Raw genomic sequence first — 16824 nt, 5'->3', positions numbered from 1 at the left:
TCACTTCAATCTTCACAACAGCCCTGTGAGCCCGGGAGGGCCGGTACTACTCACAGCGGGGGAAACTGAGGCCAGGGAGGGGGACTGACGGAGTTAACCCTCTCCCCAGGACTCTTTCAGGGCACCAGGCACCATGCTGCTTGTTTCTCCTTTTACCCAAATTCTAAACATGGGGCCGGGGGAGGAGGTGGGGCTCTGAGGGGGTGACCGCCTAACTGGCCGCCCTCAGACTCCCTCCTGGAAGGAGAGTGCAGGGCTGGGACAGGGATCTGGTCCAGAGGTCACCTCGCTGACCAGCCCAGGCCCCTCAGGGTTCCTGGGAGCAGAGGGCCCTGGGACACCACGTGAGGTGGCCCGGGGGAGGGGGCTACGTTAGTCCTGCTGAGGCTGGAATTACCAGCTCTGCCATCGCCCTGGAGACGGGGGAGGTTCCGAGCTGGAAAAAGAAAAATGATTCTCCCTGCTTGGCTGAAGAAACGGCCCCAGCACGGAGCTGGCAAGTGAGTAAACACGGCTCCAGCCGGCAAAGTCGGCCTCTGTTAGGACTGGCCCCCAGGCTGGAAGAGGCACCGGAGGGTCTAGGGGAAGGAGCCCAACAGTGGTGGCAGGGAGGGTAGAGGGCTCGCCAGCCTCACCCAGGCCTGAGGCCTGTCCAGGAGACATCAGGCTCTCCCCTCAGAGGAGCGCGGGCTCCCGAAGGCCTTCCGCAGCCCCGGCTGGAGCTCACGTGGAGCTCTCACAGTTACACGTGTGTGTCCGTGTGTCCCCCCCGCTCTAGGCTGTGTGTGCCTTGGGTGGGCCCATGCCTGGCTTCCTCTGCCATCCCCACGCTGGGTGCTGAGTGGGCGCCGGGCACAGCACCAGCAGGACGGTCCTGGGTGATCAGGGCAAAGGCCCCTCGCCCTCGCCTAGGGCTGGGTCCGATCTGCAGGGATCCTTTGCTAAGGGATGGCCTCAGGGCCGCCCCTGGGTGAGAAGGGGCCAGGGAGACAGACTGCGAGACAGACTGCGAGACAGGCTGGGAGCCTGCAGCTCCCCTTCCCGCCCTGGAAGGCAGCCTCCTGCTGCATCTGGGAGCTGGTTTTGGCCACGTGTGGCACGTGGATCTCCCTGAGGTCCCTCGAAGGCATATGAGTCCACCGAAGTTGGACCAGAAGTGCCCTCTTGGAGCCTTGCTGAGGGAGCTGGGCTGTTGGCAGGCAGCAGTGGATTCGCTTCCCACGGCCCCCAGGTGGGACGTGGGTCACCGGCCTCCCAAAGCAGGCAGCCTGCGGGGCCGGACTGGCCGCCCAAAGGGCTGCACCCAGCGAGGCCGCAGGCAGGACCAGCTGCAGGAGCTGTCGGGCTTCCTCCTGCCAAGAGCGGGCCACCAGGAACGTGACCACAGGGAGGCCACAGATACTGCAGGGACAGGACTGCGGTCAAGAGCCACATCAGAATGGCAGGGCTATCCCCCAAGGCCCGGGGTTTACTCGGCAGTGACCTGGGCAGGTGTCTAGAGCTGTGCTGTCTAATGCAATAGCCACTGGCCACTGGCTTTTGAGCGTTTGAAACGTGGCTGGTCTGAATGAATGTGTTGTATCAAAACTGGATTTTGAACACTTAGTGTGAAAAAAAGAATGTAAAACATTTCATTAATTTTTTATATGTTGAAATGATACTATTTTGGCTATATTAAGTTAAATAATATTATTAGAATTAATTTCACCTGTTTCTTTTTTTTTTTCCTGTGGCTACTGGCAATTTTAAGCTCTCTGTGGCCTGTGTTATATTTCTATTGGACGATAGCACTGCTTAGATCTCCTTGGGCTCTGTTTCCTGTTCTAGAAAACAAATAACGACCTCCATTTCTCTTTGTGCTGTGAGAGCCGATGAGGTATTTGGGGGCCGCTCTGAAACTTTTAGGCATTAGGGAGCCCCGGCCCTGGACTGATGGCTCCCGTGATGACAGAGCTCTGTCCCCAGAGAACTCAGGGGGCAAGGCCAGGGGCTGACATGCCCGGGCCCACGTGTGCCCCGATGACAGACCTGTGGTCCCCGTATACCCTCGTGACCACCCCGAGAAGTCATCAGGGGCTGCCCAGCCTGTCCTGGCCCGGGCGTCCTCCCCTGCTGAGCGCGTGCAGCCTGGATGGCCCTGGTCACCCATGTCACACGTGTGCCCTCGCCCGCCACTCCTGCCCAATCCCCGCTGCCCTTTTCAGACCCGCCTCCTGTGTCAGGTCGTGACCCCACCTCATGCTCCAACTCACCTGGACTTTGGGCTTCTTAGCCAAGCACGTTTCTAGAGCTGCTCCCCTCCCCAGTGGGTCTGGCTCAGGGGATGGGAAAAGGGGGGAGGGGAGACACCCTATGCCAGACCCTGGGTCTCCCTCCCACGCTGTTCTCAGTCGTCAAGTTGCATCCACTCTCCCCTCATCCACTTCCCTCTGCCCCACGGCCACTACCTGGTCGCCCATCATCCCTCAGCTGGATTCTCAACAGCCTCCTACCTGGTGCCCTGGCTGCAGTCATGCCTCCCCCAGTCCCTTCCTCACATTCCCGAGTGAGCCAGGTAATGCAAACGGGACCATCCCACACACCCTAAGACTGAATCCTGGCTTTATCACGTCCCAGCTGTGTGACCTTGGACAACTTACTGAACGTCTCTGTGCCTGTGACTCATCTGCCAAGAAGGGATAATAACATACCTACAACACCTAGGACTGTGCTGTGAGGCTTAACTGATGAACAGAGGCAAAGCTGGAACCATGCCTGGCTAAGTGTCAGTGATGGTGGTGACCTCCTAGGAGCTTCCACGTGTCCTTGGGTTAAAGCTCAAGCCCTTCATGCTATGGCTCCCGGGGGCAGCTCCAGCCTCATTTCTGGATGTTCTTCTGAATCGCTGCCATGACTAGGCCAGATGGCATTTCCTGAACAGGTCACGGTCTCTGGCTTTCGGGCCTTGGCTGCACTGCTTCCTCTACCTGGAGCTCCTGATACCTGGCTGGCTGTCCTCGTCCTGCAGGAAACTTCCTCCTCTGCAGCTTTGGGTTAGATGCCCCTTCCTGCACTCCCAGTGCCTCCCCCACCACACCCATCACACTAATTCACATCCCTGTCTCGTGGAGGGCAGGGTCCCTCTCCTGTTCACTGCTGTCCCCACAGTACCTGTAAGTGACTAAATGCTAAATACGTGACTACAGGGAACACGAGGGAGGGACTAAACCCGTTTAGATGGTGGCTCCTCACACTTCTGTGAGGCTGTGATCTCTCCCATTAGGTCACAAGCCTGCCCTGTGCAAGGCCACGCCCTGGACCCACACGCCAGCTGCCTCTTGGCCTCAGTCCCAGCCCCTAAGGGTCACGCCTGCAGCCTGGAGACCACTTTCTAGAAAGGAGCTCCCCGCTGGGCTCAGCTTAGACCCCAGCCAGTCTGCTCCTCCAGACCTCACCCGCCATCCCTGGCAGCCAGCCTGTGGAGTTTCCATGACACCACCTCTGATGTTCTCCGAAGCTAAGAGGCTGAAAGCCCTGACCTTGATCTTCCACAGCCCGGATGGGCTCATCATGGCTTTTTCTGCTTGGCCGGCACGGCTGGGGTCTGACGCTTGGCAGGAGCGATGCAGCCTACACCACCAGCGCACGAGCACATCACCCTCCACCCGCCCGGGGCCTTGTTAAACTGTAGGGGGTCTGGGGTGGGGCCTGAGGTTCCGCGTTCCCAACAAGCACTCAGGCAGTGTCCGCGCTCTGGGGGCTCACTCGCTGCACGTGCGGTGTGTGCCTGTCCTCACACGTCCGCTAGTCTGCCCAGACCCCTCGTCCAGTGGTTAGAGTTCAGGGCCCATGAGACAGGCTCTGAAGCTACAAACTCACAGTGGAATGGCTGCCTTTGCCTGGGAAAAACCGAAATGCTGCAACCTGACCACTGATTCAGCAAAACGCTGATGGCATTGGGGATGGAGGGGAAGATTACAACTGCCTCACGGCTGCTCCCGCCCAGACAGACAAGCCGGGGTGGGGCTCCTGGGGGGAGGGGGCACATCTCGAGAAGCATGCAGCACTGAGGTCCACACACCTGAAAAATGTGGTACTTCATGTCGCCGATCTCAATGGTTTTGCTGCTGTCACCATCTTGTTCTGATTTGTTGGTCATCAGTGTCTTGAACCTGGAGCAAAGGGGTTGAGACAAGGCGGGGCTTGAACATGACTTTGACTCCATCACGGTGTGGCGATGGCACCATCCATCACCTGACTGGTCACCGCAGACAGGAGCATTTTAAAAATTACTACCACGCTCTCAAAAATAATTCTCGGCAAGTGAAAGCTTACAGCGTCCTGGGCCGAGCCCCGTTCTGCCCCTGCTGCCCCCAGATGAGTGACTGTGACACCCGTGGCTGCAACACTGACTTTCATGCCAGAACATTTGTTTTCTAATAATCAAAAGCAGTGAGTTGGCCAGAAAGAACACAGCCTCAGAGCTCCTCTTGGAGAAGTCTGGGTCCCATCAAGACTGCCCGTCTGTCAATTTGCCCCGTGCCTGCTATGGGGCGGGTGGGCTCTCCGCTACTCTGTGACTGCCCTGTGGGGGGCAGAGGCTGCGGGGTACGCCCCCCGCCAGGGCTCTTCTCCAGCCTGTCCATCACCTCGTATCTAAATGAAGCTGCCCCGCCTCCTGGGGGCTGAGACGTCATTACCCGGGTTGCCTACCTGTTAGAAGCCGTCACCAGCAGGACTTTATGTGCATAAAACAGCTTTCCTTCCACGAGGAAGGTCACATCTGACATCTCCTTGTTGTTCAAAAAGTGAGGATCTGCCGGAAGGGAAGGAGAAGGGGGTGACTGAGGAGCCCACCTCCGGGGGCTTCTTAAGCGTGTGTTGGGGGCAGATGGGGTGGGAAATGTGGAGAGCAGAGACACAGAGGCCAGGCCACAGCGTGTGGAAAGGGGAAGAAGCACGAAAACTAGAGGGAGAGCAAAGGAGAGGGGAGGGAGAGCAGGCAAGTGCGGGTGGCCGGCGGGGAGGCCTTACCTAGCCTGGCCGGCAAGGTCTTGCGGAGCTCGGGGATGCTGGGGATGGGGCTGCTGCCGTAGCAGTGCGTGAAGATGGCCGCCAGCTGCTGGATGACGGAGTCGTTCTGTGGGGGGGAGAGGCGGGGAAGGGCTGTTAGCTCGGCCCCCCACGCCTGCCCCCATCCCGTGGCTGTCCGGTCACAGCTCCAGGTACGTCAGGCCAACTGCAAAAGTCCAGGCCAGGATCAGAGCGGCCAGTGCCTTCTGCTCCTCCCGGACCTGGCGTGGCGAGCGAGGCCTGTTCCTTCGACCCTGATTCCCCAGACCGCTTCTTTGGCCAGCCTCCGGCCCAGAGAAGGCCGTGGCCTCCGTAGCCAGGCAGTGTGAGTCTGGGTGCGGGGTGGCCGTCCACCTGCGTGCGTGAGGGTGCCTGCGTCTGTCCGTCCGTGTGAGGGGGCGTCCCCATGTCTGTCGGCCTGTGCGTCCGTCTGCATGGCCATCCCGTGACTGGCTGGGGCCACCGGCTCTGGGACCTGGGGTTCTCCGCGCTGGGGGCGGGGCGCCGCCGGGCGACGCTCACCTTGCTGGTCTTGAGGATGTCGAACATGAGCTGCAGGCCCTCGGTCACCAGCTCCTCGTTGTACTCCTCCTCCTTGATGGAGGCGAAGTCCCGCAGCAGGCTCTGCACCACCGAGTACCGAGACTGCGAGAAGGACGTCCTCAGGGACTCGATCCAGACGTGCAGCTTCCAGGGGACACCTGGGCCCGGGCAGGGCAAGGGCGGCAGTCATCCCCCGGGCAGAGCGCTCCCCGCGGGGACCACCGAGCCCACGTCACAACGACCCCCTTCCTGGCGAGCTCTCTCGCGACGCACCCGACGTCTGCAGAGCGGGGGGCGCCCCACACCCCACCCCACATGCCGAGTGACCCACTCGGTGTGGCCCGTGAGGAGAGCCCTTGTTCACCCTGACGGGCCTCCCTGATTGATCAGAGGGGACGCCAGGTTCCTGTAGATGAGGAGGAGGAATGGCTCCAGGCCAAGTGCAGGGAGCCCAGGCTCTGCAAATCCACAGCTCAGCCTGGGGACCTGCAGGTGTCCTCCTAGCACTGCTTGTTGGGCCCTGGAGTTACGTACTGCGGAGGACCCATTATAATCATGAGGAGTAGCCCGGGAGACTCGGATGCCCAGAGGATACGCAGGGCGCCTGGGGACACAGGGGCTCCGTGCCTGCCTAGAGGCCTGAAATGAAGGCTGTCCTATCACAGAGGGCTGTTCCCTGGGCCCGGCTCACGGGTCTGTTTGCGCACATCCAGTGCCACGTAATTCCTGTTTACCAGCTCCCTGCAGTGTGTCAGTCAGTGGGGCCACAGAGTAACTTAAAAGTACTTTGTAAAGGTCATGACAAAAACTACTGATGTTTCTGATAGATTGCTTCTTACGCCTCACCTCACTGTGGATTAGAAAAGGATTGATGGCATTTTCTCTGGGGACATGATGACATGGGTAGCGTTAGCATCTCTGGTTTACTGACTGTGTGCAGGAGTGATATCCCCATTTCACAGAGAAGAACATTGAGGCTGGCTTGCCGCAGCAGGGCCATGTGGCCTCCTGCTGCCTTGGCTCAGCACAGGGCTTTCGTGAGTCATGGCCCCCGGGGAGAGTGACGATGCTGCTGGCACGCACTGAGCGCTCACGGGGAACTGGCACCAGGCCCTGAGCTGCAGGCGATGACACCACAGCAGAGGTAGAGGAGGACTGTCAGCACCAGTGAATCACAGGGCTGTGATTTCACCCAGGTCTCTCTGTCCGACCAGCCTCCCAGGAATAAAGGAGGAGTCCGCAGGCTTGCAGATCCAAGGAGCGGAGGAGGTTGGCTGATGGACTGGAGAGCATCTATTTGGCCAGAAATGTAGACCCGCTAATGTTACAGATGCTCCCAGGGCCACACATCCCGGGCCTTGAGCAGGGAGGTCGGGGGCCTGAGGGCACAGGGCTGGGGTGGGGCTCTTGAGACACGTGCCCACTGTCGGAGGCTCAGGGCACCCCCTGTCCTGGCTGTCGGTCACTAGGCCTGGGGGACCGAGCCCTGCCCTGTGCTCAGCTGCCTCCTGGCCTGTCTGTCCCTGTGGGCCTGGCCCTCTGCTGGCCCGGCGAGCCCACGTGTGCACGCACACACATGCCCGGGGCCTCACCCAGCGCCCGCAGCTCCATGGTGATGTCCACGTAGCCGTGCTCCGCGCTGTAGTACATGGCCTCCTGGAGGGCCCTGGCGCGCGTCCGGCTCAGCCGCACGGGCCCCTCGCTGCCGCTGCCCTGGCTCGATGCGTCGCTTTCCTCCACGCCCTCAGCCAGGATCTCCTCCAGGGACAGCACGTCCGCTTTGGCCTGCTGCGGCTGCGTCAGGAGCTTCCTCAGGACGTTCCTGCGGGTAAAGGGACGAAGGACGGTGATGCCCGAGGCTCCCACCGTGGACGGTGCCCGCCGAGTTGCCTTCCAGTGCCCCGTGGTCCAGACAGGCAGCTACAGGGCATGTGTGGGCACAAAGGCTCATGGTGTTCCCCTCCCAGGTGGGCTGGGCCAGGGCTCCCAGCGACCCCCATCCCGGCCACCTGGGTGAGTAAGGGGAAGGTGCAGGAGACCTCGCCCTTCTGCCATCCGGGTACTGCTGAGAAGTCACGGGCTTTGGGACCAAGCAGGTTCTGCCATCCTGTGTGATCTCAGACAGGTTGTTCTACCTCTCTGAGCCCTGACGGTTCTGCCATCTGCAGCACAGGGCATCAGCATCATGCCTGCCCGGTTAATGCGAGGCCACTGTGCTGACAGCAAATACAGAGCCTGACACACTGCAGCCCTAACAGCAGCCAACCCTACACATGGGAAAGTCGGCGAACACAAGACATGCTTACACTCATTTCCTCCTTTCCTTCCATGAATAAGAATGAAGATGCATTTTATACCAAATTCACTAATATACACGGATGTGTAGAGCACTGGATGCTCGGTGAAGCGTATCCCCACGTGCTGCTGCATTTACCCTGAGAGCCCACGGAGCTCGCTATCGGCAGGCGATGAACTCATCCTGCTCAAGGTCACCCAGAGCAGGATGCAGACTCAGCCCCAGGGCCCCAAGCTCCAGGCTTGATCCGTCACACGCTGTGGCCTGGGGCCCTGGGGAGGCTGCAGCACAGGCAGGCCCACAGGTCCCCTGGGGCTGAGCCTCTTCCCAGCAGCCCTGCCCTCCCCTCCTCTACCCCCGTCCCCACTTCACGATGGAGGCTGGGCTCTGCCCAGCAGGGAGCCCCTCGAGGGACCTGGGTCATCCTGCTATAGCTGTGTGAGCTCAGTGCGTTTACAGATCACCCAGCCTGGCACGCGCTGGCACCTGAAGGGGAATGGCCACCGCGCCCGCCCCAAGGAGCTGGTGTTCCAGAGACAGTGGGAAGCAGATGAGCAGACGGGCAAACTCCACGTGGGGCGAAGGGGTGGCGGTGGGGAAACACGGGCGCTGGGTGGGGCAGAGAGCCTGGAGGCTGTGCCCTGCAAGGCCGAGGCTGGTGGAGGTGTGTGAGTGGGGGGCAGGGCACAGAAGGCGGGGAGAAGCACACCAGGGAGGGGACCACAGCAAGGGCACAGTGCGGGCTTGAGAACGGGAAGTAGGTGTCCCACCTGCCCCCTCTGCCTTCTACTCACCTCTTCCCTGTCTCCCTCTGCCCCTAGAGCTGCCTAACGGCTGCGGTCTCACCCCTGCCCTGTCCCAGCTCTGGGCAGGCCTGGCCCCCACAAAGCAAGGTCCACCATCTCCTGGAGCAGGCTGCAATTTCCTGCAGATCCACCAGGAGCGTCTTCGTGGCGGAGCCGCACGCTGTGTGGAAGCCCCTCGCGCCCCAGGCCGCCGCGGGCACTGGAGAAGCACCCCGGGCGCAGGAAGGGCTGGGGTCCTGGGTGGCTGCAGGGTGGAGAGTCTTACAGGGAAACGGGAGGGCCTGCTCCAGTCCCAGGTCTGCTAGGCGCTGGCAGTGGGACCTCTAAGCGACCCAGCGTCTCTGGGCCTCCAACCCCGGGGGCCGCCACGCTGTCTAAAGACCTGTATCTCCTTTCTGGCCGGCATGCCTGCAGCCACCCCAGCCCCCGTCTCTGGAAGGATCTCCAGGCCTAGCTCTCCTGCTCCTGAGAGGCTGCTCCACGCCCCACAGCACTCAAACCCCAGGTGGGTACCTGTGGCCATGGGCGGCCGAGTGGCTGAAGCAGTTCATGTCCTCGTGGAGGGAGGAGGCCATGCCGTTGGCTTCGAGCATGCTGAGGAGGGGGTCGGCGCCCCGGCCCAGCAGCAAGCTGACCAGCTCGTAGTTCCCTGAAAGAGAAGGCAGACCGGGGATGCTTCCATCACCCACATCTCTGTGCCCCTCTGCTGGGCCTGCCTGGGCACTGAGCGTGACAGAAACACGGACGATGGGGTGAAGGGGAGCCCCTGCGACCCGGAAGGAGGGGTTTCAAGGCTCGCCACAGGGGTCTGCATGCGCGGCTCAGCCAGGCTGGGTGCCACCAAGGGGAGGGGCAGGCGGAACCGTGGGGCAGTTGGGGACCCTGGCCGGGCGGGGCAGTGGTGTACCTACCGGCCGCAGAGGCCAGCTGCAGGGGCGTCTCCGCGTAGCTGTCCTCGCCGCCATTCACTGCTGAGCCCTCCACGTGGGCACCGGCGTCCAGCAGCAGCTGCCAGGGCACAGGGAGGGCACATCAGCGTGGCGGGGAGTGTCTGTGCTGTGTGCGGGGGAGGTTTTGGGGAGGAACCTGTCGTTTCCTCCAGGCATGTGACCAAGAACCGGCTCACCCAGGCATCGGGCAGCCAGAATTTTAGAACTCCTGGTTGCCTTCAGGGCTCTAGTGTCTAGAACCTTCACCTCCACTTTTGTGGCCTGGGACCAAGCTCCTAAGCTATAGGGACCTCTGAGCTATTTCTCCCTTTCAAACAGTTCCCTACAAACCGGCAGCAGTGATCGTCCTAAGAACTCAAGCAGATGAAAGAACAGAAGGTACCACCCCCGCCCCCGATCAACCTGGGGAAACTGGGGCCCTAGAGGCAGCAGAGGTCGTGGGAACGGCAGAGGTGTTAAAGTCGGGCTGAGTGCCAGTGCTGGCCACCGACCAGTGGGTGATCTGGGGCAGGTACCTCAACTCCCCGAGCCTCAGTCTTCCTCATCTGGAAAATGGGAAAGAGGCCTGCCCTGCAACATTGTTGGAGATGAAGTGAAACGGTGCTCAACTCTCCATAGGGGCTCAATAACTAGTGGCTTTTAGGGTTATCAGAGAGGTTCAGCGAGTTACCAAAGGCTAGGAAGTGCGGGGCTGGGGCAGAACCTCACTCTCTGGGACACCAGGTGGCCTCTCCCCATTCTAGCAAGGGCAGGCCTTGCTGGGTACAGACAGGGCAGGGCTAACAGATACCAAGCAGTTCCAGCTGAGCCGGCTGGCTTCGCCTTGGGGCAGGGGTGGCGTCTGCCCCACTGACAGGTGACCTCAGTTCCATCTCGCCCTTCCTGACCGGCTGCTCTGGAGGGGAGCTGCCTTCCAACCCTCTCAGGTTTCCACAGATCAAAACCTCAGAGCCTGCGCTCTGCTGGCTAGGGCGACCTTGCCCGCCCTCTACGTGGAGACCAGGTGCAAGGGGTCCAGGCTGACCTCTCAACCTCCCACAGTGGGGGGCCTGCGGCGCGAGGTTCCCGTCAGTCAGAAAGCAGCCCAGCCCCGCTGCCTGGGTCAGTGTGCCGAGGCAGCGGAGGAAGAGGCCTGCCCGTCGGGGTGAAACTCGGCACCAGTCCAAGCCAGTCCAGGGCACAGCCCAGCAGGCCAGTCTGGGCTAGGGTGGAGCTCTGCTCAGGGCCTTGGCACGACAGTCACCGAAAAGCAGGCAGGACGTGGCAGCCGGCCCGCTGACCACCATTTACCGCGTCCCTCCTACAGGCCAGGGCTGCGTGGACCGTGACGACTAAGCCGGACGTGACTCCTGCCGCAACCTCGCAGACGGCAAGGGTGCAATACAGACTCCCAGGAAGCAGTCTGGAACGCTGGAGGCCTGTGGCCTAAGGAGAGGAGTCTGGGAGCTGAGGGGTGGTGTCGCCGTGCCCCGTCCACAGCTTCCACCTCTAGGCCTGAACCCCACCCTCACGCCAGCCACAGCGACCAGGGCCACGGTGGGCACAGGCTGGCTGGGCTTGACAGGCCAGCTGTGCCAATCTGAGTCCTCTCTCAGGAACTGGGCAGCTGAGAGACGACGCCTGCTAACGGCGAGGGGCAGAACCGGAAGGACAGCATGATACGGAGCCGGCATAGGTCATGAGGGAGCGAAAGCAGCTAAGGGATGGAGAGGTTATTAGAGGAGAGAAAAGGAGCACACCTGCACAGATTCCGGATTCCAGCACGCCCTGAGACTCCCCCCAGATGCAGAGATGCCCGGCAGGCCTGGCACTGCTTGGGCCTGCGTCTTGCCTCCTGAAATCCTCACACTAAAGCCTGCTCCTTGAGGCAAACCAGGTGGGTCATTGCCCTGCTGACCAAGTGAGCCAGCCTTCACCAGCGCCTCTGGTGTCTCTGATTCCAGGCTGCCGCTCACACAGGTGAGGCTGGGGCTGTGCTTGGGGCTCAGCCCACTCAGCAAGCTGGTGGCACGTGGCACCCCTGGCAGGAGCTCACCTGGACCACAGAGATGTGTCCGTGCAGCACAGCAAATGTCAGCGAGGTCCAGTGCCGGCTGTCAGGGTGGATGGAGGGGTGCCTGGGAGAGTTGCTTGGAACCTGGAAAAATAGCGTAAGTGATCAGCGTTTCCTAGGTGAGTGACATTCCTGGGCAGGTGACACAGGTGCCTGAGCTAAGGGGAGCCCTGCAGGGATGGAGACTGGGAGTCAATTCAAGTGCTTTCAACATTCAACTGGCAATGTTTGCCTGGAGTAACCTGTGGACACGGCTCAAAAGGATGTTCAATTAGCGACGTCTGCCCTGGGCAGAGAGACGGCAGAGAGGGAACCTTTCGTGCCTCAGAGGGAGGTAGAGCAAGAAGTACCTGGGGGTGGTAGGGATGGCTGGGGATTAGGCCGATAAGAGGGGAAAGGTGCTACAGTAACAGAATCATGGCCACTCTCTCTGCTTAACTCCCATCTGAGCTCACTCCCTCTCTGACAGAAAGTCCAAACCTTGAGCAAAAACTCTTTGCTAACTGTGATGTCTGTGCATCTGACATTTCCAGTCTGAGACACATCTACTCAGTTGTCCAAAACAACGCAGCCAGCACGGACGGTGAGGACCCTGGGGTGTTCTGTTGCTGGGTCAGAGGCCTGGTGCAGCCCTTTGGGGCTTTCTCACCTGGATGTCCAAGTTTGCTCCAGCATCAATCAACATCTGGACCATGGCTTCATCCCCAGCAGCACAGGCATACATCAGCGGCGTCATACCCTATGTGAACCAAAGGCAGATGCTCAACTGTCTGGAAACAGAACACGAAGACACGTATTCCGTAGCTGTCTGCCCCAGAAACCAGATCCAGGTCTCCTGCTTGACCAGCTGCTCACCCTGAACAATTCTGTGTCTTGTGCTGGATAAGACAGCCTTCCCCTCCTAGGCCCACTGAACATACGACGCCTGAAGGATGAGTAGGGGATATTTCCATGAAATGTCGCCGAAAGGGCAAAGGGCCTACAGCCAGACTTGGGTACAAAGGCTACCTCTGCTGTAAACGCTGTACAAGTTACTTGTACTCCTCTGTGCCTCAGTTTCTTTATCTTTAAAATGGGAATAACAACAGTATCTACCTCATTGTGTTTTTGTAAAGAGTATGAATTACTATGTATAAAGTGCTTAGTACCACCAACTAAGGGTGAGCTAACTAATTAAAGTAACACAACAACTCTATTACTGCTACTAAGTTACATGGCCACATCCAAACCCACCCAGGCCCCCCGGCTAGGAAATCACCCCGTGAAATCAGTTACCCGCATCATCTCATTTAATGACCATACCATCCCTACTAAGGAGTTCTGTTATTATCCCCACTTCACAGATGGGGAGCAGAGAAGGGGATTAACCTGCCCAACAGTCACACAAGGAGTAAGAGGATGAACTCAGAACCCAGGGCTGCCTGAGCTGTGCAGCTCTCCCCTGAGGCATCTCACGGAGGGTGGAGAGGTATTTGACTTTAACATCTTGTGCTGTGGACTTCCCTGGAGGTGCAATGGTTAAGAATCCGCCTGCCAATGCAGGGGACACAGGTTCGATCCCTGGTTCAGGAAGATCCCACAGGCCTTGGAGCAACTAAGCCTGTGTACCACAACTACTGAGCCTGCACTCTAAAGCCTGCAAGCCACAACTACTGAAGCCCTTGTGCCACAGCTACTGAGCCCACATGCACCTAGAGCCCGTGTTCCACAAGAGAAGCCACTGCAATGAGAAGCCCATGTACTGCAATGAAGATTCAACACAGCCAATAAATAAATAAATAAATAAATAAATAAATAAATAAATAAATAAATAAATAAAAAGGCAAAAAAACCATCTTGTGCTGTGAGCAGTTCTGAGCTCTTTCAAAAGCTGAGGCCCAATCCCTCTGTGAGTTTAGGTGGGCAGTTAACGGAGCTGCCTCCCTAGCTGGGAATCTCCTCTGTGGCCAGTAATAGCAAAGGCAGCAGTGGAAAGTGTTATTCCACAGCTGGCTGCTGGCAAGCGTTTGTCTGGAGCCCCGCGATGTTATTTATTAGGTTATTTGTGTGTAGACAAGATCTCCTTACCTCATAAATCCTTGCCTAGCGCCCAGAGATAAAGAAATGGCCTGAGATTAATCACGAGTGAGAGGCCTGTTTGTCCACAGATCATTCTATGAACACTGAGGCTGAGGGAGCAAATGGGACTGAGCATTTAGAGAAAGCCCACTGGCACTGAGTGAGAATCTGTTTTACTCCCCTCGGCACGTGCCTGACTTCTTTTCTCTCCACACATCCATACATGATTCAGAGTGTAAACCAGGTTACAAGCCTTGTGAGGAGAAACTACTTTTTTGTGTGTTGGCCTCTCCCCACTGCAGGTACCTAAAGAGCCTAAATCTAAAGAGGTTGATTAACAGATTTCAGGGAGAATCATCATATGGACGGCAAAACACCGGATGCGCGTTTATTGAGCATTTACTACGTGCCTGATATGAAAGCCTCACGATAACCCTGTGGGGCGGGTACTCTTATCCCGCATGTTAGAGGCGAGGAGACAGGTTCACAGGGGCAGAGTAGCTTGTCCAAGCTGCCACAGCTATGACGGGTCCGTCTGAGGCTGGGGTCCATGGGCTTCCCCACCGCGCTGCTGGAGGAAGATGACAACTCCCCCAGGATGAAAGCCCTGGGGTCTGCACTGACAGAGGCACCTCGGGGAGATCCGACACCCAGCCCGACGCCTCCCTGAGCTCTGCCGCAGCATCCCTGTCCCAGCACCTGCCTGACTGTCCTGCCCCCATGCTCCTGCTCCCAGCATCTCCCTTCCCTGGAATGTCTTCCCTGCTCCTCTCCACTGCATCCAATCACCCCTCCCTCCAGCCTGGCTCAGACCCCCCAGGAAGAAGCTTTCCCTGGCTGCTCCTGCCTGACCTGTCAAAAGTCCACGCTGGCTTGAGTTTGCCAGGTGCCTCATCACACCCTCTACTGTGCCGTCATCTCATCTGAGAGCGCTATGTGACCCCTCAGCTGTCATTTAACTTCCCCCATGCTTCTGGGCAGGTTTCCAAACCCATATAGGAAACCCATTACCTATATACTGCAGGAGCTCACAAAACTGCATCAAATAAACAATCTGCATCTTCCACAGCGGTGAAGAGCCTGGGGTTGGACCGCTTGGACTCTTCTAACTCCAGCTCTGCTCCTTACTAGTTGTGTGACCTCAGTACCTCAGTTTCCTTATCTATAAAATGGGGATGATACCTACATCATGGGGCTGTGGTCAAGATTAAAAGAGTTAATCTGTGCAAAGTGCTTAGAACAATGTCTGGAACACAGTGAGTGCTATATAAATGTTAGCTCTTCATAGCAAAAACAAACAAACAAAAAAGCAAGCCAAACAGCTCAAGTTAAATTCTACCTGAAATTGTTAATCGCCTCCAACACTTCCTGTCCCCTTTTCTGGCTTCATTTAACACCTTAGCACTGTTCACTAACATACACTGTATTTTTATGTTTGTGTTTCTTAGTATCTGTCTCCTCTAGAATGTTAGCTCGTGAAGGCAAGGATTTCTACAGGCCTGGCTCGCGGCAGGCACACAGGATGCTCTAATATAAGTCTCAGTGGTTGTTATCCATAGCTCGCTATCAAGCTGAGTCCTCTGGACTTTTTCCCAGCCCTGCACCATCTGGGACAGTCTCCAGCCTTCCAGCGAGGAGAAGCAGAATCCCTGTTACAAAGGATTTCCAAGGGGTGTTAGGGAAATCTCTGAGTTGACGGCAGGGCACGATTCAGGAGGCAGCCCATCTCTTAGCAGCATCCAGCTGAGTGGGTGGGTCTCTGGTCTGGGACAGAAGGGACTGCCACCAGCTCTGGCAGTCACGAATCCCTGCGGACTCTGGTTCCGAGCCTGGCTGGCGGAGCGCTCAGAACGCACCTGGTCATCCATGGTGTTCACCCCATCGGGGCCCAGTGCCTCGATGGCCTGGCTGATGAGGTCTGTCCTCCCGCAGTTGAGCATGCGGAAACCCAAGTCCTGGCTGAATTTTTCAGTAGCTGCTCGCGCGTCCAGCCTCCGGAAGGAACTGAAACAGCATTCAGGTCTGCACAGAAGAACCAGTGTGTGTGAGCATGGCTCTATCTGCTAGGACACAGCCTCCCTACGAGAGGTGACATAGCTGTGCCAGGCTGATGTGTGGACTAAGGATGGGGTTGGGGGAAGGACCGGCAATTACTATCTAATCAGCAGTGACTGGCCTTGTCACGCTCAGTGACAGGAAGAACACACACTTGGGCCGGTCTAAAAACACGCTAAAGAAGTGCTCTGAGCTCTTGGGAGCTGTCACTTGTCAGAAACAAAGTCCCATCTAACATGATCTCTCAGGGGACTGTTCCAAGGAGGATGCAGCTCTAGCCGGGGCTTGAGCCACAGTGCTCGGTTGTATATTTTTTGCACAGGGAAGGGTGCACTCTTTCTCTAGAACGGTCATTGAGGCCAAGTTCCAGTTCTTGGCTCTCCATCTTCTCCCCTCAGTGCTTCCTGGTGAGGCCCTGAAGACCAAAGAGACGGCAGAGAGTGGCCCAGATTCCCATTGCAGCCAAGCCATCCTACCAACGAGAGTCACAGATAAAACCCGCGTCTGCAGAGGGCACACCACAGGCTTCCAATAGATAGCTTCAGCCTGGAGCCTTGATTGGGCCAGAGAGTAAAAAGTACATGCCACAGAACAAGGTCCTGGCATTTGCCATGGAGGTAGAAAGGGCAAAAAAAAAGAAAAAGAAAAGGAAAAAGCAAGGCTTTTCCAGGCCAAGGATGGTTAGAAGAAGGCTTCTCTGGAAGAGCTTCAGGAGGCCAGTCCGGCCAGTCCAATACAAGAGAGGCACACTGGGAAGGAACTAAGAGCCTAAGAGCCCAGGCTCGGGGCCGAAAATGGTGGTGGGACTTCCCTGCCGGTCCAGTGGCTAAGACCCCACGCTCCCAATGCAGGGGGCACAGGTTTGATCCCTGGCTGGGAACTAAGATCCCACATGCTGCATGGCGTGGCCCCCCAAAAAAAGAAGGGAAAAAAGAGCAAATGGTGGTAGCCACAGGAAGGAGGGCCGCCTTCCACTGCATACCCCACATAGCCTCAGGAGGCAGACTGTGA

At 58.2% G+C, this 16824-nt stretch overlaps 1 protein-coding gene across 1 annotated transcript in view; it reads right to left on the bottom strand.

Annotated features, from left to right (window-relative positions):
* The window catches only part of ABTB2 (ankyrin repeat and BTB domain containing 2), a 173927-nt gene that overhangs the window by 2733 nt on the left and 154370 nt on the right, over positions 1–16824 (bottom strand). The window contains exons 5-14 of the mRNA XM_057747787.1: positions 15615–15780; positions 12350–12439; positions 11683–11784; positions 9609–9705; positions 9211–9346; positions 7188–7417; positions 5575–5753; positions 5014–5119; positions 4693–4795; positions 4061–4151 (exon numbers count right to left, since the gene is read on the bottom strand). Of these exons, the coding sequence (XP_057603770.1) occupies positions 4061–4151; positions 4693–4795; positions 5014–5119; positions 5575–5753; positions 7188–7417; positions 9211–9346; positions 9609–9705; positions 11683–11784; positions 12350–12439; positions 15615–15780 (1300 nt within the window). The remainder of the gene's footprint in view (positions 1–4060; positions 4152–4692; positions 4796–5013; positions 5120–5574; positions 5754–7187; positions 7418–9210; positions 9347–9608; positions 9706–11682; positions 11785–12349; positions 12440–15614; positions 15781–16824) is intronic.

Source organism: Hippopotamus amphibius, chromosome 9 (genome assembly GCF_030028045.1).
Source record: "Hippopotamus amphibius kiboko isolate mHipAmp2 chromosome 9, mHipAmp2.hap2, whole genome shotgun sequence".
Classification (NCBI taxonomy): domain Eukaryota; kingdom Metazoa; phylum Chordata; class Mammalia; order Artiodactyla; family Hippopotamidae; genus Hippopotamus; species Hippopotamus amphibius.
This window is presented reverse-complemented; position numbering and strand designations above follow the sequence as displayed.